Source organism: Silurus aristotelis, assembly GCF_946808225.1.
Source record: "Silurus aristotelis genome assembly, chromosome: 4".
NCBI lineage: Eukaryota > Metazoa > Chordata > Actinopteri > Siluriformes > Siluridae > Silurus > Silurus aristotelis.
In genome coordinates this window covers 18,618,229-18,640,661 of record NC_139577.1, presented here as the reverse complement: position 1 = coordinate 18,640,661, position 22,433 = coordinate 18,618,229, and the positions used below count along the sequence as shown (strand labels likewise).

At 37.0% G+C, this 22,433-nt stretch overlaps 2 protein-coding genes across 11 annotated transcripts in view; both read left to right on the top strand.

Annotated features, from left to right (window-relative positions):
• Positions 1-13,799, top strand: part of zmiz1a (zinc finger, MIZ-type containing 1a) — a 112,862-nt gene extending 99,063 nt beyond the window's left edge. For 6 of the 10 annotated variants that reach the window (XM_083540332.1, XM_083540330.1, XM_083540335.1 and 3 more), the window contains 13 exons: positions 3,035-3,217; positions 3,299-3,367; positions 3,827-3,995; positions 4,331-4,472; positions 5,164-5,374; positions 5,958-6,063; positions 6,511-6,671; positions 7,285-7,352; positions 7,442-7,510; positions 7,677-7,921; positions 8,584-8,750; positions 9,568-9,831; positions 10,603-13,799. In XM_083540332.1, coding sequence (XP_083396458.1) covers positions 3,035-3,217; positions 3,299-3,367; positions 3,827-3,995; positions 4,331-4,472; positions 5,164-5,374; positions 5,958-6,063; positions 6,511-6,671; positions 7,285-7,352; positions 7,442-7,510; positions 7,677-7,921; positions 8,584-8,750; positions 9,568-9,831; positions 10,603-10,710 — 1,962 coding nt within the window. In that variant the 3' untranslated portion in view covers positions 10,711-13,799. The remainder of the gene's footprint in view (positions 1-3,034; positions 3,218-3,298; positions 3,368-3,826; positions 3,996-4,330; positions 4,473-5,163; positions 5,375-5,957; positions 6,064-6,510; positions 6,672-7,284; positions 7,353-7,441; positions 7,511-7,676; positions 7,922-8,583; positions 8,751-9,567; positions 9,832-10,602) is intronic. The other 4 variants (XM_083540333.1, XM_083540336.1, XM_083540331.1 and 1 more) reach the window with 1 other exon arrangement.
• Positions 13,800-14,203: 404 nt separating this feature from the next.
• On the top strand, positions 14,204-20,622 carry ppifa (peptidylprolyl isomerase Fa). Its single transcript, XM_083540348.1, has 7 exons — positions 14,204-14,313; positions 14,355-14,506; positions 14,699-14,729; positions 16,378-16,466; positions 16,695-16,791; positions 17,810-17,885; positions 18,113-20,622. The coding sequence occupies exons 2-7, from the start codon at positions 14,366-14,368 to the stop codon at positions 18,246-18,248; spliced, it is 570 nt and encodes a 189-aa protein (XP_083396474.1). The 5' UTR covers positions 14,204-14,313; positions 14,355-14,365; the 3' UTR covers positions 18,249-20,622.
• Positions 20,623-22,433: the final 1,811 nt, after the last annotated feature.

Genomic DNA, 22,433 nt, shown 5'->3' with positions numbered 1-22,433 from the left:
TATACAGTGCAAATATTATATATATGTACATATACATATATATATATATATATATATATATATATATATATATATATATATATATATATATATATATATATATATATATATATATATATATGTGTGTCTCAACACACTCCTATAAACTTTCACTTTCACTCTCGCAGACACCTTTCTATCACAAATCACTCCTGCCATTTTTCTCCACCCACTCCACTCTGCCTGCACTCTTTTCTTCACTTCTCTAACACACTCTCTATTAATTTGCACTGTTGATCCCAGGTACCTGACCTCCTCCACTTCTTCTCCCTGCAACCGCACCAATCAACTGCTTTCTCTCTCATTCACACACATGTACTCTCTCTTACTTCTACTGACTTTCATTCCTTATCTCTCCAGCACGTACCTCCACCTCTCCAGGCTCTTCTTAACCTTCTCCCTACTCTCACCACAAATAACAATATTATCGGCAAACATCATAGTCCAGGGAGATTCCTGTCTGACCTCGTCCATCAACCTGTCCATCACCACTAACACGATAGACCAAAAAACTAATAGGGAATTGTTTTTTATGGTAAAATAATGAAATTTGTTAATGAAAATATAATTATTATTCATGAAATGAAGTAAATGGTTAATACAGTACAGTAATGTATACATAAAATATAATTTTTGGGTTGGCGTCTGTTTATCGCAGATTTTCGTATATTGCAGGAGGTTTTGAAACGTAAACGTTAAACGGGGAATTACTGTATACATAATTTTTGCTATTATATTAAACTCCACTTTTTTTTCTAAAGATGTTACACTATATTTTAGAATGTGATTTTGAAAATGTGTGCTCATTCAGCCACAAAGGCATTAATAAAGTTGTAGAAAGTAGGGTGAGGAGGCCCGGGGTGCAGTCAGCGTTCCAATTCTTCCCAAAGGTGTTCAATAGGGTCGAGACCAGACCTTTATAGCAGGCTCTGTATAGACTTAAGATCTTCCACTCCAACCTATGTAAAGCATGCCATCGTGGAGCTAGCTTTGTACATGGGGCATTGTCATGCTGGAACAGGTTTGTGTCTCTTAGTTCAAGTGAAGGGAAATTTAAATTTTACCATATCCACAGATATCCTATACAACTGTGTGCCTCCAACATTGTGGTAACAGTTTGGGTAGGAACCACCTATGGCTGGAAAAATCAGGTGTTTTATAAAAAATACTTTTGCCCATATAGTGTATGTTATCTTCATCTAAATTATTACCAGTATTATTAGTATGCACACGTGTAAAAAACAAAAAAACCCAAAAAAACCCTGATACATTTATTGGTTCATATTAACACTTTTGCCTGTTTAATTTATTAGACCTTGTCGCAATCAGCTCAAATGACCTGAACATAATTATTGCACACTTCTGAAATATGATATACAGTGGTGTGAAAAAGTGTTTGATTTGAAGTGTCCTGATTTCTTATTTCTTTTACATGTTTGTGACACTTTAGGGTTTCAGATCATTAAACTAATTTAAATATTAGTAAAAGATAACACAAGTGAACATAACATGCAGTTTTTAAATGAAGGTTTTTAATTATTGAGGGAAAACTAACATTGCCCTGTGTGAAATTATGTTTCCCCTTCTGTTAAAACTGTGGTTTATCACACCTGAGTTCAATTTCTCCAGCCACACCCAGGCCTGATTACTTTTACACCAGTTCACAATCAAGAAATCTCTTAAATAGGACCTGCCTGACAAAGTGAAGTAGACCAAAAGATCCTCTAAAGCTAGACATCATGCCGAGATCCAAAGAAAGTCAGAAACAAATGAGAAATAAAGTAATTGAGATTTATCAGTCTGAAAAAGGTTATAAAGCGATTTCTAAAGCTTTGGGACTCAGAGAACCACAGAGAAAGTCATTATTTACAAATGACAAAAACATGGAACAGTGGAGAACCTTCCCAGCCGACCAAAATTACCCCAAGAGCACAGCGACGACTCGTCCAAGACCCCACAACAACATCCAAAGAACGGCAAGCCTCGCTTTCCTCAGATTAGTTCAGTGTTCATGACTCCACCATAAGAAAGAGACCAGGCAAAAATGGTCTGCATGGCAGAGTTCCAAGATGACAACCCCTGCTGAGCAAAAAAACCTATAAAGGCTCGTCTTAGTTTTGCCAGAAAACATCTTGATGATCCCCAAGACTTTTGGGAAACACTCTGTGGACTGACGAGACAAAAGTTTAACTTTTTGGAAGGTGTGTGTCCCATTACGTCTGGCGTAAAAGTAACACCGCATTTCAGAAAAAGAAGATCATACCAACAGTAAAATATGGTGGTGGTAGTGTGATGGTCTTGGGCTGTTTTGCTGCTTTAGGACCTGGAAGACTGGAACCATGAATTCTGCTGTTTACCAAAAAGTCCTGAAGGAGAATGTCCAGCCATCTGTTCGTGACCTCAAGCTGAAGTGAACTTGGGTTCTGCAGCAGGACAATGATTCAAAACACACCAGCAAGTCCACCTCTGAATGGCTGAAGAAAAACAAAATGAAGACGGAGTGGCCTAGTCAAAGTCCTGACCTATTGAGATGCTGTGTTATGACCTTAAAAAGGCGGTTCATGCTCGAAAACCCTCCAATGTGGCTGAATTAAAACAATTCTGCATAGATGAGTGGACCAAAATTTCTCCACAGCGCTGTAACAGACTCATTGCAAGTTATCACAAACGCTTGATCGCAGTTGTTGCTGCTAAGGGTGGCCCAACCAGTTATTAGGTTTAGGGGGCAAACACGTTTTCACACAGTATATTATTATCACCACTGTAAATTATGTTGTCTTGTTGATTAGATGTATAAAGGCAGTAAGTTATATTTTTTAAACATTTTTAAATGTTTTAACATTTTAGAAAAACTAAAAGAGTAGAACACAAGTTCATGCTAAGTTTTTATTGCATCTGTCAGTACATGTTTATTTTTTCTTATTTAGACGTTGCATTTAAAAACATTTCCGTAAAAATACGAAGTTCACTAAGTGAGTTATTTTTCACTTTTCAGCCCAACTATGGGGGACAGCAGTTTGGACCTAATGGCCAGTTCCCTAGTCAGCAAGGACAGTACCCAAACCCTAATGCCTCCAGAGCTTTGCCCTCTCCCAGTTATCCTGGGCAGAGGATGCCAGGCCAGCAGGGCACAGGCCAGTACCCGCCTTCAGGAGTACCCATGGGCCAGTACTACAAGGTAAATATCACAAACTGCTCAGTGCAAATCAATATCACTCTTTATCTTACCCAGCTCATCATGTGCTGATCTTTTCTTTAGCAGGAGCCATTTAATGGCCAAAACACCAACTTCTCTGGAGGAAGTTATGGCTATAATCAAGGCAGTGGGGTAAGTAGTTTGTTGGCCCTTTGTTTATATGCAAGCATTTTCACTGTACAGGGTGTTCCATAAGTCCTGCATCATATGAGAAAGTAAAAAAGAAATGGCAAAATAAGACTTTCTTCCTATGATGCTATACTTATGAGACATATGAGACACCCTGGTATGTCTTATCGAGGTAAACTGCAAAAATGAAAGCAAAGGAAATTATTTTGACTACAGTCATACTACAGTTTTTCATGATATTAGATTACCTGAATATTACCCAAATATAAGATTATTAGAGCTATTTCTAGATGATTTTACTCATATCAAATGACATGTATTTGCAGATCATTTTGCTTCTTTCTAAAAAAAAAAAAAGAGAAAAAAAGATTTTTAGATTTTGTTCATTCAATATTTCATTTGACTTCATCACTGTTAAAACATTTTATGATTGAAAATGTATATGCATTTTTCCGCTCATAGCCTCCTCGGCAGGTAGTGAATTATCCTCATTCACCTGTTCCTGGAAATCCCACACCACCGATGACGCCAGGAAGCAGTATCCCTCCATACCTATCGCCCAACCAGGACGTCAAGCCTCCGTTTCCCCCTGATATGAAACCGAATATGACGTCTCTGCCTCCTCCACCGAGTGAGTGTCTCTGACAGCACAGTTTAAAGCTTTTCAGTCAGGCTTTATTAAAACCTCAGCATCAGTCAGCAGTGAAGTGAAGTGTTTGATCCTCTTAACACCTTCAGGTGGTTGAGAGCAAGTCCCACTTCTCATTTATCTCGCCTCAGTCTGCTTCACATCTGCACAGAGTGCATTCATTATACATGCATTTCAGTGGGAAGGTTAAAAATGATGTGACCCTGACAGCAAAGTTCAACTGTGAATAGTGCAGTGGGTGTCGGTTAAAAAGCTAAGTACTCGTGGCATTTGTGCGTGATCTTTTTGTGTGAGCTAATGCTGCGTACTGCTTTTAGCTAACCCCAATGAGGAGCTGCGGCTGACCTTCCCCGTACGTGACGGCGTGGTGCTCGAGCCATTCAGACTGGAGCACAACTTGGCTGTCAGCAACCACGTCTTCCACCTGCGGCCCTCCGTTCATCAAACACTCATGTGGAGGTATGCGAATTACAAATAAATGAATAAACAGCAATAGTAACAACAATAATAATACTCACCATAATCATAGTAAGCATTCATTTATTGATATAGAATTGTTCATGCATGGAATGCATTTGTGTACAGTGCAAAAGTTAATTGAACATACACTTACAAGTGGCATCCACAATGAAAAACAGGATTTTTTACATTAGTGCAAGTAACAAAAATGATCAGTGTTTGGCAGGGGTTCTTAAATGTCTGCTTGAAGGGAACAGCATCAGCACCACAGATTCATAAAGTACATGTATAAACAATATTTATTTTATGAAAATTGCTTAAAGTTGCTTAAATATTAGGTTAATTATCAAAATGTGTAAAAATATTTTGCCTATTTGAGTTTTGGTGTTTTTTTTTTTTTTTATTATTATTTTTTTTATTCCTGACGTTTCGTTCCTGTTTTTAATTTAATTGCTGAAGATTTCATTTGAAGTGAAGGAGAGTGGGTTTAACCGCTTTGCATGTCCTCTTAACAACTTTTTGAACAAGATCTTCTCTTGGGCACTTTTCTGTCAGTGAGCACAAATTTGATCTTTATACTGCGGATGCATGCCTCAAATAACAGACTACTCTAGAGGAAAGTAAGAAGTTTGATTATTATAATTAAAAAAGAGGTTAGTGTGTTAATCAAGAAACTGCTGATTGGTGTTAGGTCTGACCTGGAGCTGCAGTTTAAGTGCTACCACCATGAGGACCGGCAGATGAACACAAACTGGCCAGCTTCAGTGCAGGTCAGCGTTAATGCCACGCCACTCACCATTGAGAGAGGAGACAACAAGACATCCCACAAACCCTTGCACCTGAAGCATGTGTGCCAGCCAGGAAGGAACACCATCCAGATTACGGTCACAGCCTGCTGCTGTGTGAGTACTGCTGCACTTCAGCTAACAGCCTTACTCTGAATAATGTATAGTTTCTCATTGACTGACCCCGTTTAACAGAGCAGCAGTTGTTCAGTGGTTAACACTTTGAACTATTGACCTTAAAGTTGTGAGATTAAAGCCCAAGCCTGCTGGAGGGTCATCATGCTGTGTAGTTAAATTTTATTCTGACTCAGTTATGACTCATATTTGATAAATGTGTCTGCTAAATCAATAAAATTTTGAATATTCTGTAATAGCAGCACTGGGTGGGTTTAACAGCTGAGGTCTGAGTAGGATTCTCCACTGTGTGTGTGTGTGTGTGTGTGTGTGTGTGTGTGTGTGTGTGTGTGTGTGTGTGTGTGTGTGTGTGTGTGTGTGTGTGTGTGTGTGTGTGTGTGTGTGTGTGTGTGTGTGTGTGTGTGTGTGTTTTGTGTCCGTGTGCATTTGGTATCAGTTTCATGGCTTCTGCTGGAAAAGCAAATGGCAAAGGGGAGATATCATTATCCCAGGACACTAATGTAAAAGAGATTGGATGGTGTGGGAGTCTCACTGGTGTGTTAACACATGTCTGCTCTTGTCGCAGTCTCACTTGTTCGTGCTGCAGCTGGTGCACAGGCCATCAGTGAGATCTGTCCTACAGGGCCTGCTCAAGAAGAGGCTCCTGCCAGCAGAACACTGCATTACCAAAAGTAAGTGGACACACTCTACAATGAACCTAATTCTGTATTCAAATGTAAAAAGAAATTGGTTGAGTTGATTTTTAAAGCTGTTGATGATATATACACACAACTTTTAACTAAAACTGATGGTATCGATATAGATATTAAGATAAGATAAGATAAGATATACCTTTATTTATCCCACAGTGGGGAAATTTCCATGTTGATTATTAATATTCAAGATAATTCTTTTTTTTTAAGCAATAAGTAACTAGGGACTAGTGATTAGATCATACCTCAGTGGGTTTTAGGGACTCTGTTTTGGCTTCTGTTTTCCAACAACCATACCTGTGATAAAATCACTTCAACCCTGACCCTTTTATGGCTTATTGATTTATACTGCTATTAATTTCCGTTTGTTGCTTTTTTTGCTTCAGCCGTTCTTCTTCTGCTTACTGATTCTCTTGTTCTTTGCAGTAAAGCGAAACTTTAGCAGTGTAGCAGCGTCCTCTGGGAACGCGACATTGAACGGAGAGGATGGTGTGGAGCAGACAGCCATCAAAGTGTCCCTTAAGTGTCCCATAACATTCCGGCGGATTCAACTTCCAGCCCGGGGGCATGACTGCAAGCATGTGCAGGTAAACTTACATCGCATATGTTGGGCAAATCACACTAACATTACTGTTATGCTTCCATGTTAGTCAGAGTATCCACATCAGCGTGTGAGTCCATGTTCGCACAGGCAAATTAAGCAATATTTCCATACAAATCCATTCAGTTCCATTGTTTGTGTTATGAACGTGACTTAAACTCGGCAATTGTGTTACATTTGGCTTGTAGCTGCACAACAATCTGTTTTTACCGTAATGATACTCAAAACAAATTCAGATGAGCTTTATGTTTGCTGTCTCACTGTGTCATAAAACCTTTGTAATTGTATCGTGCTGCCGATAGAGCCGAGTTTATCTGTCACCAATTGCCATGTTTTATAGACACGATATGCTTCGTTCATTTTAAATAAAGCAAAATGTCACAAGATGTCACTCTGGAGATTCACAGTGTAAATTAGAATGGATAGTTGCTTCTGTTGTGCGAGTGCATAATTTATATATTATATAAATTGCATCTGATTTGTGACTTTGTGATAGGTATTTCATTTGGATGTTCTGCCATGATTTTAGGCTTTTCCCCTCATGAGGGTAGAACAGGTATACTATTTTTCCTGTTACTGATACCACGTGTTATCTGCAGTGTTTTGACCTGGAGTCCTACCTGCAGCTGAACTGTGAGAGAGGGACGTGGAGGTGTCCTGTATGCAAGTAAGTTCCAAAACACTGGGAACTGTAAGACCAAAATTTTTGTCCTTTTTTGCACAACTTTATATTTATACGGCTCTCTCTGTTCCAAGTAAAACCGCGTTACTGGAAGGTCTGGAGGTGGACCAGTACATGTGGGGAATTCTTAATGCCATCCAAAAGTATGTATGAGAAAAAAAAAAAAAAAAAACACTTTCACATTTAGTTTTTTTTTTTGCACTGTCATGAACTATTTATGCTATTACATAACTTTTCTGTGTGCATTCAGTGTTGGTGACCTGTACAAACTATTAGGGTTCTCATAATTCTCTGTTTTGCCTTCCTTAGTTCGGAGTTTGAGGAAGTCACCATTGACCCCACATGTAGTTGGCGGCCGGTGCCCATAAAGTCTGAGCTGCACATAAAGGAGGATCCAGATGGCCCTCTGGCCAAACGCTTTAAAACCATGAGTCCCAGTCAGATGATCATGCCTAACGTGATGGATATGATTGCTCAGCTGGGGCCGGGACCCTCTCCCTACACTTCCCTTCCCCCTCAGCATGGAGGGAACAATACAGAGTACTCTGGCCAAGGTAGCCATCATATGTCCAGCTATTTCAGCATTATTCAAATCTAAATATTATATTGCTCTTAAGTGGAAAGACATAAACAATTTTCCCTGTTAAGCTCAGTTTCTCAGGTACACATATACTTTCATTTTTACAATGACATATCACAGGTATTATGATCACATGAGCCTGATTTTAGTCTAAATAAAATAAAAGTATTGTAAAAGGAATAGCTTGTGAGTATGAAACATGAAGTATGAATCAAAAACAATTTTATTATTGTTTATTGTGACATTCTTGGCTTTATTGCTGAGTGGTGTGTCAAAGTCAGGACCTGCAAGCATGTATAGTGGTTCTGTATGTGTTTCTTTAAATAGTTGTATATACTGCTCCTCATTAAGTTGTGAACAAGAATGGATACATGTAAATAGGTTTTACAGTTTCAGAATTCAAAAATAAAAGAAACAACATTGCCATTGATAACTAGTGAACAGAACCAGGCTAGTTTTTTTTACAAGATTCTTTTCTTTTGGTTTTACTTGTTTTTTTTGCACAGTACAAAGTGTCAGACACCTGCAGGTTTTTAAATGGCTCAGTAAAGTAAAAATTTTTCTCTCTCTGTGCCTCTGGCTAATCATGCCTGAGGTAACAGCTTCCCATTACTCTTCTCTGCTTTTGTTTGTCAGGCAACAGTTACCAAGGCCATGGAAACTTTGACTTTCCGCACAGTAATTCTGGTGGAGGAGCTCCAATAAATGACTTCATGCACGGCCCTCAGCTTTCGCACCCTCCAGATGTACCCAACAACCTCATGGGTCCAGACAAACCTCTGAGCCATGGCATGGCCGACTCGGTAAGACACTTTGGTAGAACCCATCCAGATTTCTGACATCAGCTCGTCTCATTGGTTTGGTCTCTCATCCATAGCCTGGCTGCTTTTATTTAAGTGCTGTTTATATCAAACACTTCAGAGTCTTGTTTGTCATTCAAACACTCAACACTGGACCAAACCCTTTCCTCTGTGTACAGAACGTGTTTGATATTTTAACCAAATAGTCTGAGGGGGCATTTGTTTACAGAGGTATAGATGAGAGAAAACTGGGGATAGTTTCCAGCAATCAATTATAATAATAAAAAAAAAAAAAAAATATATATATATATATATATATATATATATATATATATATATATATATATATATATATATATATATATATATATATATATTAGGGGGAACTATGACAAATAAAAAACCTTGAATCCTAAATCCATAGCGCTAGCGTTAGCCGCTAACGCTAGCACTATTGATTTTATATTTATCTTTTTTTCCATATCTTTGAAAAATTAAATTACATTTAAAACTCAGACTTAGACAGACAGATAGATAGATAGATAGATAGATAGATAGATAGATAGATAGATAGATAGATAGATAGATAGATAGATAGATAGATAGATAGATAGATAGATATAATTATATAGATATATATTTGTCATTTACCATATATCATGTAAAATACATGAATACTGTAATTGTAAGTATTTCATCCTTTTTAGAAAGCAAATTTTTGTCTGCGCTCCATCTGCATTGCTCTACCCTGCATATATCAGGCTGCTCATGCTTTCTAATACCCATGATGCTTTACTGCCTCTCTCTGCTCTCCTTGTAGATGCCTCATCCTGTGAGTGCTGAGCAATCCCATGCTTCAATGCCACCAGGCATGCACGTATCACCCCACCCAAACAGCCAATCTGCACAGCCATTACATCACAGCGGCCCTTCATCTGGGCCGACCCCGCGCCAAGCCCCTCCCCCCCAGCAACAACAGCCTGGCCCCAACAGTCACACGCATGGTGACATGACCTTTAACCCTGGTGCTGAGGGCCAGGTGGGAAGTCAGGGGGCAGCAGACATGCCCGAGCCCTCACTGGAGGTGAGTACGGTTAGCGTGCACTAAAGCATCACTGCATTAGCCATTTCTCCATGCTTTGAAGGGTCACAAGCTGGCAGCATTTTTGGCAAGTCATGGCTGGCTTGCGCGATGTACTCATTTAAAAGGGTAGAAGAAAAAAATTATATTTTTAAAATAGGTTTTAATAACAGTTTTATAGCGGTAGGTCAGGGTATGTAAGCATGTGGTATGTGGTCATGTGGAAGGCAAACTTATGATACCAGATCATTAAAAAAAAAAAAAATTGATGCCAAACATGATGCATTTTTAATATGATAAAAATCAATGTACCATATATATATATATATATATATATATATATATATATGTAGAATATAATTATGTAATAATAATTATTATTATACATATATCTCATTCAGTCTTTAATCTGAATGAGCTATGTTTATATTGTTAGTGCATTAATATAGTATTTCAGTATGTTGTCTGACTAAATTGGCATTGACTCGCCACATTGTCCCTTATTCATGCAATTATCCAATCATCTAATCATAAAACTGCAGCAGCAGGTCAATATCTTCAGTTCAGTGCTCAAATTTATTTAGTCATACAGGTTTAGTCATATTTCACTTGGTTTGAAGGAGAAAATAAACTGGAGAATGAATATAAAGATAAAAAATGTTTTTCTTCATTTCCTCAGATAATAAATTAGAACAATATAGATAGAGTACTTTGTAAATGCACCATTATACACACTCCGCCTGATTTGTAACAATTTCTCTCGCCTCTATGCAGCTGCTGCCCGAGCTGGCCAACCCAGACGAATTACTGTCATATCTGGACCCTCCGGACCTCCCCAGCAACAGCAATGACGATCTGCTCTCTCTCTTTGAAAACAACTGACTTCCCTTTAACCCACCTTTACCTGAGGCACTAATGGTAATGTTCAGCTTTCAGGAGTCCAGCAGAACCCTGACCACCATTTCAGTACATTACAACCGCAAAACACTTGTCCTCCCTCTGCCTCTCTAGTGTAAATATCTCACTCTTTTACGGACGTCCTTTTTCCACACATATATAGCAGCCATGTTGGTTGGCACTAAAGTGATATTTCAATACTAATATGAAAAAAAAAAACTGTGCAGCTATAATCATAAGAATATATGTCACACAGAACTGTAGGTGTGCTCACTAGAAAAGTGTTGTAGCATTTTTTTTATTCAGATTTTTTTTTCCTTTTGTGAAAAGCAAGACCTGAATAGAAGAAAAAAAATACTTCCTGTACTGGCTTATGTGTGTGTCCCCCCCATGAGCTTTTTTAGGTTTGTTCTTCCAAGCTTTACGTCTACAGCTTCCCAAATCTCCATCTAGTGTTTTTGAGTGGATGTCCTCACTGTATGTCAGAAGTCCCTTGGGAAAAAAAAAAAGCACAACATTCAGCGAAACTGCAACCGAAAGACCGAAAAAGGAAAACATCACAGGAACGAAAGGCTGCATCACAGTCACTGAGAGGTTTAGCATAATAGCGACGTGGTACTTCCATCTTACAGACTAATGCCGGGCCTCTGAAGTCCTCTGTAGCTCATGTGGAACGTGTGAACGTGTGATGTGTGGAAATTCCCTCAGATTGGCATATATCATTTTGTTTATCCTATTCACTCATGAGTGTTGTATTCAAATCTGATACAAGTCCCTGAGGGCATTGTGACAATTCGTTTCACTGTTTTATATAGGAACACCAACATATCGATACTGTATGTGTAATGACGTGCATCGATAACCAGCACTGTACCCCCTTCACAAATCTCTCCATCTCAGAGTGCTGTGGAATCAAAGTCAGTGGGCAACGCAATTCATTTTGTAACATAAGAAGTAATGCAATCACTTTTTAAAGAGTAATTTGAGTGTAACAAACATCCGTATCCTCTTGTCAGCTGTCTCTTCTGGGAGTCGTTCCCCATTTAATGCATGAGCTTTGTCCCTCCCAGGCCTGTGATGTCATGAATAACAAAAAAATTCAGTGTGCATACAGTGTGTTCATTGTGCACTCGTGCCAATCCCACGTTGCTTTGGTGACCGAACCAAGTGTAGACTGATTTTCTTACTTTCTTTTTTTTTTTTTTTTTTTTCCTTTTTTCAAAATCAGTGCTTTCAGACATGTCCCTCTGGGTTTTTTATTTTATTTTATTTTTTTTTTACATGAACTATGGTCGTTTGTTATGCGCAATATATTGTTCATGATATAACTTCCTGTTTATCCCCTGTCGGTGTAACTCTTTAAATGTACAGTGTATGTGCGTTTATTGCAAAATGGCCATGTATTACCAAAGTTCTGCATAGTGATCGGAGGAGAGGGCTCAAACCTGTCGTACCAAGCTAATCATCTTCTTTTATGACTGAGCATGTGACAACTTTCATTTCCATCAGTCCATTCACACATCGATTATCACATAGTATTGTATGATACAATGATTTCTATGGTTTTGGTTTTGTCGAGGTTACACGTCTACATAATCTGTTATTTTAATCCCTACAAATCCCCAACATGAAAGAGTCTCAGAAACGATGTTTTCCCCGTATGTGTGCATTCTTGTGTTAGGCCCAAGCGGCCTAGTCAAATAGGAAACCACTTAACACTCAATCAGATTACTGTTTTAACAGTTTTTGTATTATGAGACACAATATAATTTCAGGATAACAGAAACTGCAAATAAATATACATACTCCTCACCTATTTAAAGTTTGTTAATCATGATATCATGTACTGTATGTTTGCTTTAAGATTTGTTTCTTTTTTTTTTTTTAGTTCGCGTTCGAGCAATGCATTCACTTGTTTGAGCTTCACAAAAGCGTTCAGCTGAACACTTCACCATGTATTTTAGTTTTCATTTCCATTTTAAATTATTTTGTATCACAGACTGTCGTTGTTCAGTTATGTATAGGCTCTGTGTTCGTTGATGTTCCTCTGAACAGGCAAATGCGCTTTAGCCCGTAGCTTCAGTTGAATTTTAAATTCACTTGGATGTCTTTTTCTTTTTTAACTGATGCACTGCCACATGTTTTCTTACATTTCTTAATTTGTAGACACCTACAGACAGAAAATGAACTGCGCTCTCCGCTTGCACATTGGTTACACTGCAGGCTGTTGAGTCGAGTCCCTGTTTTCGACCTGTCACTTACTGTAGCTGTTCAGTTAATGTAGAAGGAAGCGAGTGGATATGGCGTCAGTTACAGTGAAATGAATTAGACGCTGATTCAGACACAGGTCTCAGTGGGAAACAGTTTGAATGAATGCCCTAAGCAAGGGACATAAGGGATGCATGTACATATGTAAATGACAAATAGAGACACGTTAACAGAAATGTATTCCTTTTCCCCAGGGGAATGTGCATTGTGTATTTAGAATTTGTAAAGCTTGCAACCTCCTATCAGACTCGAATTGGGTAAAATGAATCTGTGTTCGTTAGCGTCTGTGGAACCTCTTTCCATTATTGTTTGTTTTTGTTTGTTTTTTTTGTTTCACTTATGTAAAATATTTCCAATGCCTCCTAGAAAAGGGGAATTATGGGGGGCAAACAGACACACTTGTTTCACCTTTTGTGTAATTAGCTTCTGTGTATTGCTCCATTACCTGTGTACTCTATAAGGTGCTACAAAAGATGAAGAAAATCCTGGGAAATAATTTGGAGGAGGGGGCACGGGGCCTGGAATGGTTCCAAAAGATTGTATTCAAATTAAATAGTTTGTACAATTTTGATATGATCAGAGGGGGGGAAAGGTACAATCTGAGGTGATTGGCACCTAAAGTGGCAGTTGTCGTTTGTTTTTTGTTTTGTTTTGTTTTGTACATTCTGTGTACAATCATTTCATATTCTAAACTGTTCGGAAGAAAAAAACTAATTGTGATTTTTAGTCTTGCAAAACTGTATGTAGTTAGATGCTGTGACATCCTAATATTTATCTAATAAATATGTATTCAGATGAAACGCTCACTATGTTGTCAGTATGTTTTTCTGGTTACCACTAACTGCTTTCATTCAGCCTTCTGAATCCCAAAATATTTTGAATATATCCCATCTATCTCAATATTACATTTGTAATGTTTGTTAAATTTTCTTACATTTGTAACAAAACATTCTTTGAAATAATGGATAAATTTACATTATCTGTAATTTGACCTGTAACACATTTTGTTTCCATGGATTCTGTCAGGTGTAAAAAATTTAGTGGAAAACCTAATGTAGATTATTATTATGTTATAAGCAGGAGCTAAAGCTGCAAAATGAATATGATCGGTCACGTGACCACAAACAGCTGCCCTCATAGTGCATGGTGACCCTGGGCTCTGACACGTGATACAGAATATGGCCACACGGGGTCGCTGTGAGTTCCTCACCACTCTAAAACGCGCTCACTCTGCGGTCACCGCCGCTTTGTGTTCACAGAGATCTGGAGTTCACCTTCAGCACTGAGTCCCGCTAGTGTTTACAGTTTAATATATATATATATATATATATATATATATATATATATATATATATATATAAAACCGGACACCATGTTACAAATGAAAAACCGATTAAAATATTCTTCTCTCGCCATCGCCGCCGGCAGACTGCTGCCAGGAACCGTGCGGAATCCGATGGTCTTCCTGGACATTGCGGCTGACGACGAGTTTATTGGCAGAATTATAATTGAAGTAAGAATCTACATTAATCATTAACCTGTATAAAGTCACTCTGGCCTTTATCACAAAAATATAATTAGAAATCATAGTATTATATCATAGCATATTATATATTATTATTATTATTATTATTATTATTATTATATTTTCAAGCTGTACGGCTGTGGAAAGGTTTTAGTTGTAAATATTAATATTTTTTACAAGCTTAATGCAGATGTGGTTCCCAAAACAGCAGGTAAGAGCATATGCCTTATTTATCTCTATCTATCTATCTATCTATCTATCTATCTATCTATCTATCTATCTATCTATCTATCTATCTATCTATCTATCTATCTATCTATCTATCTATCTATCTATCTATCTATCTATCTATTAATTAACATTTTTCTTTATTTATTTAAACTATGCAACGGCACTGTTTGGATCTCAGTTCTGATTGTTTCAACGCTGTTGATTGATTTCAGGTGTTTGATTATTTACTCAGCAGATGTGAAAGTAGTTCCGGCTGCGCGGCAAATTATAGGTTTATATCAATGCACTGGTTTTAACGTTATATTGCTTTTATAATAACAATATACAACTTATATAAACCTAATCAAATAAACACACACACACACACACACACACACACACACACACACACACACACACACACATTCATTTGTATGTCACATGATAATTGTAAATTTGACATGACAGGAATGATATGCTTTAGAATATCCAGTTATTGGAACAGAATCAATTTTTGTGTTGAAACAGATTCTCTGCTTTGTGTTGGATCTACACTACACAACATACCTTGGATTTTTTTCAGTGGTGAACAGTAACAAAGTATTTGACAGTTTTCTAGTTTTGATACTTTATCATTTCGAGTCTTTTTAAAGGCTCTGGCATAGAGATATTTTATGCTATTTTATGAGTTGCTCAGTAGCTCCTGGTTTCATAAAGTCAACTGCCTGTAGAAGACTGTAGAAAGGACATTACTCATAATCACACACTCCGGTGCTCATAGTAGTTCCCACTCTCCGGTGTTTTGTATTGTTTTGAGATTTATAATCACACCCTTGAAATCACCCAAATGAGGATGGGTTCCCCTTTTGAGTCTGGTTCCTCTCAAGGTTTCTTCCTCAGTCACCCAGGCTGCTCATTAGGGATAAATACACACTATTCTCTTAAAGTTCTGTAAAGCTGCTTTGAGACAATGTCCGTTGTGAAATATAAACTACAAACTTGAACTTGAAACTTGAACTAGTATTTCATATTGAGAAACTTTCTCCAATACATTTTAGAAAAAAATGTTGTCCCTTTACTATTTTAAAGTGAATACATAAATAGTATGCAGTGATAATTAAATACAGGTAGTCGTCGACTTACAACCTATTCGACTTTACGACCATTCGACTTTACGACCACAACCGCTAGCCGCGGCGTACGTTATTTTTTATTACTTCCGGCATAATTACTCAGTACTGTACATATAGCCTACTCTACTTACGACCAAATAGTGTTACGACCGGTATGTCTGTCCCAATCGTGGTCGTAAGTCGACGACGTAGTAATGTGGTTGTGAGACCACAAACTCACAGTTCTTGCACAGTGTGTCTATAACAATAGAAAGCACTCTCCTTTTAAACGTATGATGCACAGGACAATGGAACTTTGCACAAATAATTACCCCAAAATATTTATTGGGGTAATGTTTATGCAAAGTATTTGTACTTTTACAAAAGCACTTCATCCAGCACATTATTTTTCGGACTGTTCCATATTTTTTTTTACTCTTGCCTTATTTATAGTTTAAGTCCAAATTGAATTACATCGAATTAATTCATGACTGATCTCATCATCGTAACTGAATATGAGATGTTTTTATTTTTCAGAGAACTTCAGAGCGCTGTGTACAGGAAAGCATGGGTTTGGATATAAAGGTTCCATATTCCATAGAATCATTCCTGAGTTCATGTGCCAGGTATTTGTTGAGTCACACAGTCTATTCCAGTTTTGGTCTAACTTTGACGAAGCTTGTGATTTAATAATTCCTTGTGGTTTTACTCTACTCACGCTTCAGGCAGAATAGTAGATACTGCCTTTAGTGTTTTTTGTAGTGTTTAACAGCTTGTATTAGTCATCTGCAGTGTGTGAAATTGGGATGTGTACTTGGGCCTGTTTCACAGTCTTATCGCTTTCATTTCTACAGGGTGGAGATTTCACGAATCACAGTGGCACTGGTGGAAAATCAATATATGGACAGAAATTCAAAGATGAGAATTTTAAGTTGAAACACACTGGACCAGGTGATGATGAATTAAGTTTTTAATTGTAATTTCTTATTTATTTATTTTTTTGCTGCTTCCTGGTTTACATTGATTTATTGCTTTTCACTCATGGAGTATCCGGAAATATAAACATGGATCGATAATGTATTATTTTATTTCACAGACCTAACACAGAACGTAACGTTCTATGCATGCAGAAATAGGTTGGAATGGTAGATACGAATAACTAACATTATATTACTGTACAAAGGAGCCATTGAGACAGGACACATTAATATCAGTACATATAAATTAATTTCTTATGCTATTATTATTTAGAGAAACCAGCTTTCTTGCATGTCTGGTAAGTAACTGGGTGTCTAAATATGACTCGTTTCTCATTCTAATTGCTGATGTAATTTTTTTTTGATGTTGTGTTTTTTTTTTAAAGTTAATCAGTACAGATATGACTATATTTGTGTATATCATGCATGATACTTTAGTGCTTTCTTTCCATTTTTAAATAATATTGCCTATTGTCAGCTATGTACAGATGTTTGTAGCTGTCAGGGAATAGAGTCAAGGCCTGGTTCACTTTTAGATCCCTCCACTAGATGGTGACACAGGACTCAGTAGAAGAAGAAAACGGATTTTGTAATTCCCTGGCAAATGACCTACTTCGAGAGAAAGTCAACATCAGTGTCTCACAGTGCATTTTTGGTGCCAGGGGGTTCCTAAACCAACAGACCCTCCTGATAGATTGATATGGCCAAATAGTGTTAGCTTGTGCAATACTGGCCTGGATGTAATTATAGTAGTGAGGCATAACTTACCCAATCCAGATGTGCCCTCTGCACTGGTATTTTCTGCCCCCACCTTCCCCAGCCCCGGTTCCGATTTTCTTATTCTTGTGGAACTTTTTTTTTTTTTTTGGTTATGATGTGGCCACTAAATCATTTTCAATTGTAAAGCTTTTAGTTACTGTACAATATAATACATGTCAGTAGTGCAGAGCAAGACTGCAGTGTGTAATGTTTGCTCCTCTTGTTCTTCACAGGTGTGCTGTCAATGGCGAACTCTGGGCCGAACACCAATGGATCTCAGTTCTTCATCTGCACTGCCAAAACCGAATGGTACACAGAGAAGCCTGCAATCACATAGGACTAAGCTTTCCTACTGACGCTAGTGTATAAAACATGTTATTGCTCTGTTAATGGTGCTTTCTTTTGCAGCACTTTATTAACTCTGAAGTCTAACATATTATACTGTATGCTTTATGCTTTCTCTCTCTCTCCCTCTCTCTCTCTCTCTCTCTCTCTCTCTTTCTCTCTCTTTCTCTCTCTTTCTCTTACTCTTTCAGGCTTGATGGCAAACATGTTGTGTTTGGTCAAGTGAAAGAGGGCATGGAGACCGTCAGGGTAATGGAGTCATATGGTTTGCACGACGGAGGAACACTTCAGAAGATTGTCATCACAGACTGTGGGGAACTAAAATAATACACGACTTTACACTGTACAGAGCTGACAACTGACTGTTCTCATGTAAGCGATTTATCGCCAGCCAGAAGGTAAATGATTTTAGAGCCAATACATTCAATGCAATTGGATATATTTCTTTATGATTAAAGGGTTGTACTGTTTTATATCTTTCTGACTGAAATAAATAGGACCCACTTCAATGTGTGGGGAAATGAATCTCAGTGTTTTATGCTTGCTAAGTAAGCACTCCTGCTGCATAATGAACATGAACAGGTACTAATCAAACATAAAATCTGTGCATGCATGTTGTTTGTTTGGAAAAACAAATGTAGCTAAATCCACAGAATAAACTGCAGTGTACATGAAACCTATTGTGTGCTTATGGATTTTATTTTTCTATGGCTCTTTCCAGTTGGGGAATCCCTCAGAATATATATATATACTGGCTTTATTAATAAAGTACATTTCCAAAATTCATTTGCATTTTGAAACTTTAGAGTGAGTTGCACTTTTTTATTTCCTGATGTGGACAGTGATGATAACGATAATGCTGTAGAGCATTTTTTATTTATTTTTGCTTTGTTTTTAGTTAAGACTTCCTGTCCCCTACAACAGGATGTGACATAATATGTGTCCATGAAATGTCTCCACCTTAAGGTCAGCTTCTTTTGTATGGAGTGCAAGCTAATCTTTCTGTTACAGTATTTGCCAAAAAGTCTGTATCTTCCATGCCCTGTGCTCTGTGAGTGTTGAGGTGGAGGTGTAGCTTATCACAGTAATGCTTTATGAAAGTAAATTATGAATCTTTGTGGGGAAAAAAAAACAGTCCACTTAAATAAAACCATATGTAAGCTGAGATCACAAGGTTTGTTTGACTTCTCAGGTTACAGTGTTGCCATGGAGACGCTCACATTCCCTGCTCTGTTTAAGTCTACATTGTTGTAAAACAAACTTGATATAATTTGGGCCTCCACCCTTTTGTGAAGTTTTTAGTGATTTGGAATATGTAGTTCAATTACAGAAACTTGGCTCGGAGAGGAACATCTGTCCCCCTGCCAAGCTCCAACTTTCTCATGTAGCACTCACATGTTTACAATCATCACAAGCCATAATGTTGAACGGTAAGAAAAAAAGACATCTGTCTTTTTTACTGTGGACTGTGTGGCAAAAAAATATAAATTTGCTTCAGTGAAACGTACTGAAAGTATGCAGTGACGGAAATTCTCTTCCTGAGCCTTTTCAACAATATATGAACCTGATGTCAGAATGATAACTACTCCTGAGGCTGGATTTAAACCTGGATTTCTGTTACACGAGCATCACCCCACAGGACCATACTCTTAATCATTAATCAAAAGCGTACTGCCTTCCAAGTGAAAGACTGAAGATTTCTCAACTCACGCTGAGAGCCAAAACATATACAGAAACCTTGACACATGCATTAAACAGAAGAAATGAATGCTGTTGTAAATGAATCCAAAAAAAGAGAAGACGCAAAAAATGAATTTAGATTCAATGTTTTAATTCAACAAACCCTAAAAGCACAAAATATTCGATTTTTCTAGCTAACAAATAAGGCACATATCGGAATGCCATTTCATGGACATTAAGCAACAGTTGTTCTCTCTTTAAAAACCTCCTTCATCACGCTGTCGCTCCGTCCAATCCAATATGATTTCAAAATGTTACAGACATCATAAACACGAGATTCTAACTTGTCACATGAGCGAGTCATCAGTACATTCAGTAAATATGTATTCATCTAATATACCCTACAAGTGAATAAAGGCATTTCATTATACAACAATCCGTTACTTGCGAGGTGAACTCTATGAAAGCACGTTTTCCAAAAAATTACATTGAACTAATATTAAATAATAGAATTGCACAAAAGGATACTTAATAAATCTGTTAAAAAATACATGCACATGCAAACTCAGCTACAGTTCTTTGTCTCACACACAGTTAGGCGAAATCTTAATCTCCAAAACAAGATGAAGAAAATTCATATTCATTCTTTGACCTGGTGAATTAACTGGTGACATTAAAACACTCACAGTTTGATACAGTTTGACTTACAGTGGTGTGAGTCAGTTTCTTACATGAAGTGTTAGTTAGCACAATGCTATTGCTTTCCTAGAACTGCTATTCTAAACATCTGTGCAGAGACGCTGTGATTTTATAGCCATATTAAAGCACTTGTGTTTGTACTATGTAAAGTTACTGTATACACTGAAAAGATCTAAAATAACAACAAAAAAAAAAAAGCATTAAATGGCTTGAAAGGGCATTATAATTATGTACCAACCTCTGAATAATATTATGTCATCATCAATATTTCCTTCATAGTGTAGTTCTGTTGCTTTTTATACACACAAAAAAAAAAAAGAAATGAAAATGCAGAAAGACTTTCCATAAATATTTCTATAGGATAAAACCTTAAGATTATTGTAAAACAATGTAAAAACTCCCAGCTCTTTTGTAGCTTAAAAAAAAAAGGCCCCTTTTTTCGCATAAACAATTCGAATATTGCATCATAACATTGAAAAGAGCTAATGACAATGGCTATCGAATATATACAGAAAAGCGAACATACAGTTGTATCTTTGAAAGGGAAAAGAAAAAGACAAAAGAAAAACATTTCCATCTGGTTTCAAATTGCAATAATTTCCACATCTATACTGGTTTCCAAAATACACAGAAGAACAAGTTGACGTTGAGAGTGAGCTATAAAAAGTCAAGTATAACATATTTCAAGACAGACACAATTGCAAAAGCACTTGTAAATGCATGTACATTACCACCTGCAATCGCCTCTCTGGCTGGAAGAGCAAAACGAGCACATCACAGGGTTAAACAAAAAAAACAAAAAACAAACAAACAAACAAAAAAAAAACTAAAAGAAAAGAAAACAAACTGAGGAACCCTAATAACCTAATTCAAATCTTAGCCATAAAAATCTGTACTTCATTAAATCCATTTTTTCAAGGAAGTTGTGCTCCTACACAAAAATGAAAGGGTACATGAGAGCCAATACTACTACAGACAATTTACTTTTGAAAAAAAGAAAATAAAAAAAGAAAAACCCTCTTTAATTTAGTTTTGTGTTGAGTATTTATAAATCAGCAGCGAGCGATTACACTGATGTCTTGGCTTTTTACTGAGGGAAAACAAGACTCTGAAGTATTACGACGACGATTAAAACACAACTCCTTCCAAGCAATATGAGGCTGGAAGTAAAACCTGCATTGTACCAATATAGGCACAGAAGAGCTATTAGCTACAAGATTCCACAGCGAAACTCCATTCATTGACTAATGTAGGAGCTGAAGAATAAGACAGATGAAATTGCAGGACTGGTTTTGCACTGGTTTTGTGACACTGGGATCTTCCTATTTTACTGCTGACTCCTCGGTAGCAGAATGTAGTGATAATTTACCACCAGGCAATCAAATCTAAGGCACCACAAACAGTATTAAATGAAGGGGAAAATATATAATGGTTTCATGTTTTCAGTGCTAATGGGTCCGTTACTTTACCGCCCCATCATTTTCACATCTTAGACCAGCATGAGACATGACATTTACCTTCTGGAATCTCAACATTTCACATCATCTCTTAAAGCATTTTACACCGATCCCTTCAGGCATGGTTTACTTCTTATAAAATCAAACAGTCTATATATATATATATATATATATATATATATATATATATATATATATATATATATATATATATATATATATATATATATATATATATATATATATATATATGAGGTTAGGACTTCTAAAGTTTAGTAAACAATTAGACACATTCTATAAAATTGAGAAATGTATGCTTTATATGTACATCTAGACTTTTAACTTTTGATATTCTGCCTGTAATTTCTGTCTACAAATGACATGTTATACAAAATAAAGCTACATTTAAAGTTATAAAATATGTACTGCCCTTTGATCACACTCAGATGTGATCACTTAGTATTACTTAGTATATAAAGTAATTGCTTAGAAAACAGAGGTAAACTACAGTATAAACTTTCTGTCGTTGAATTTTTTTACGTTCGTCTCCCATGATTAAAACCTTTACATAAACTACATTCCTCAAATACTTCCCAGATATCATGTGTTAAACCAACTGTAACCTAAACCACACCATGTCAGTTTAAGCCCTTTCGAGGCTTTTCGATATAACATA

What these genes read in the sequence shown, in the direction of transcription:
- ppifa (XM_083540348.1), top strand. Translation starts at nt 14,366, where the DNA reads ATGTTACAAATGAAAAACCGATTAAAATATTCTTCTCTCGCCATCGCC. An exon ending in GTTGAAACACACTGGACCAG is followed by an intron (nt 16,792 to 17,809) that starts GTGATGATGAAT and finishes TGTTCTTCACAG; the next exon opens with GTGTGCTGTCAATGGCGAAC. An exon ending in TGCACTGCCAAAACCGAATG is followed by an intron (nt 17,886 to 18,112) that starts GTACACAGAGAA and finishes TTACTCTTTCAG; the next exon opens with GCTTGATGGCAAACATGTTG.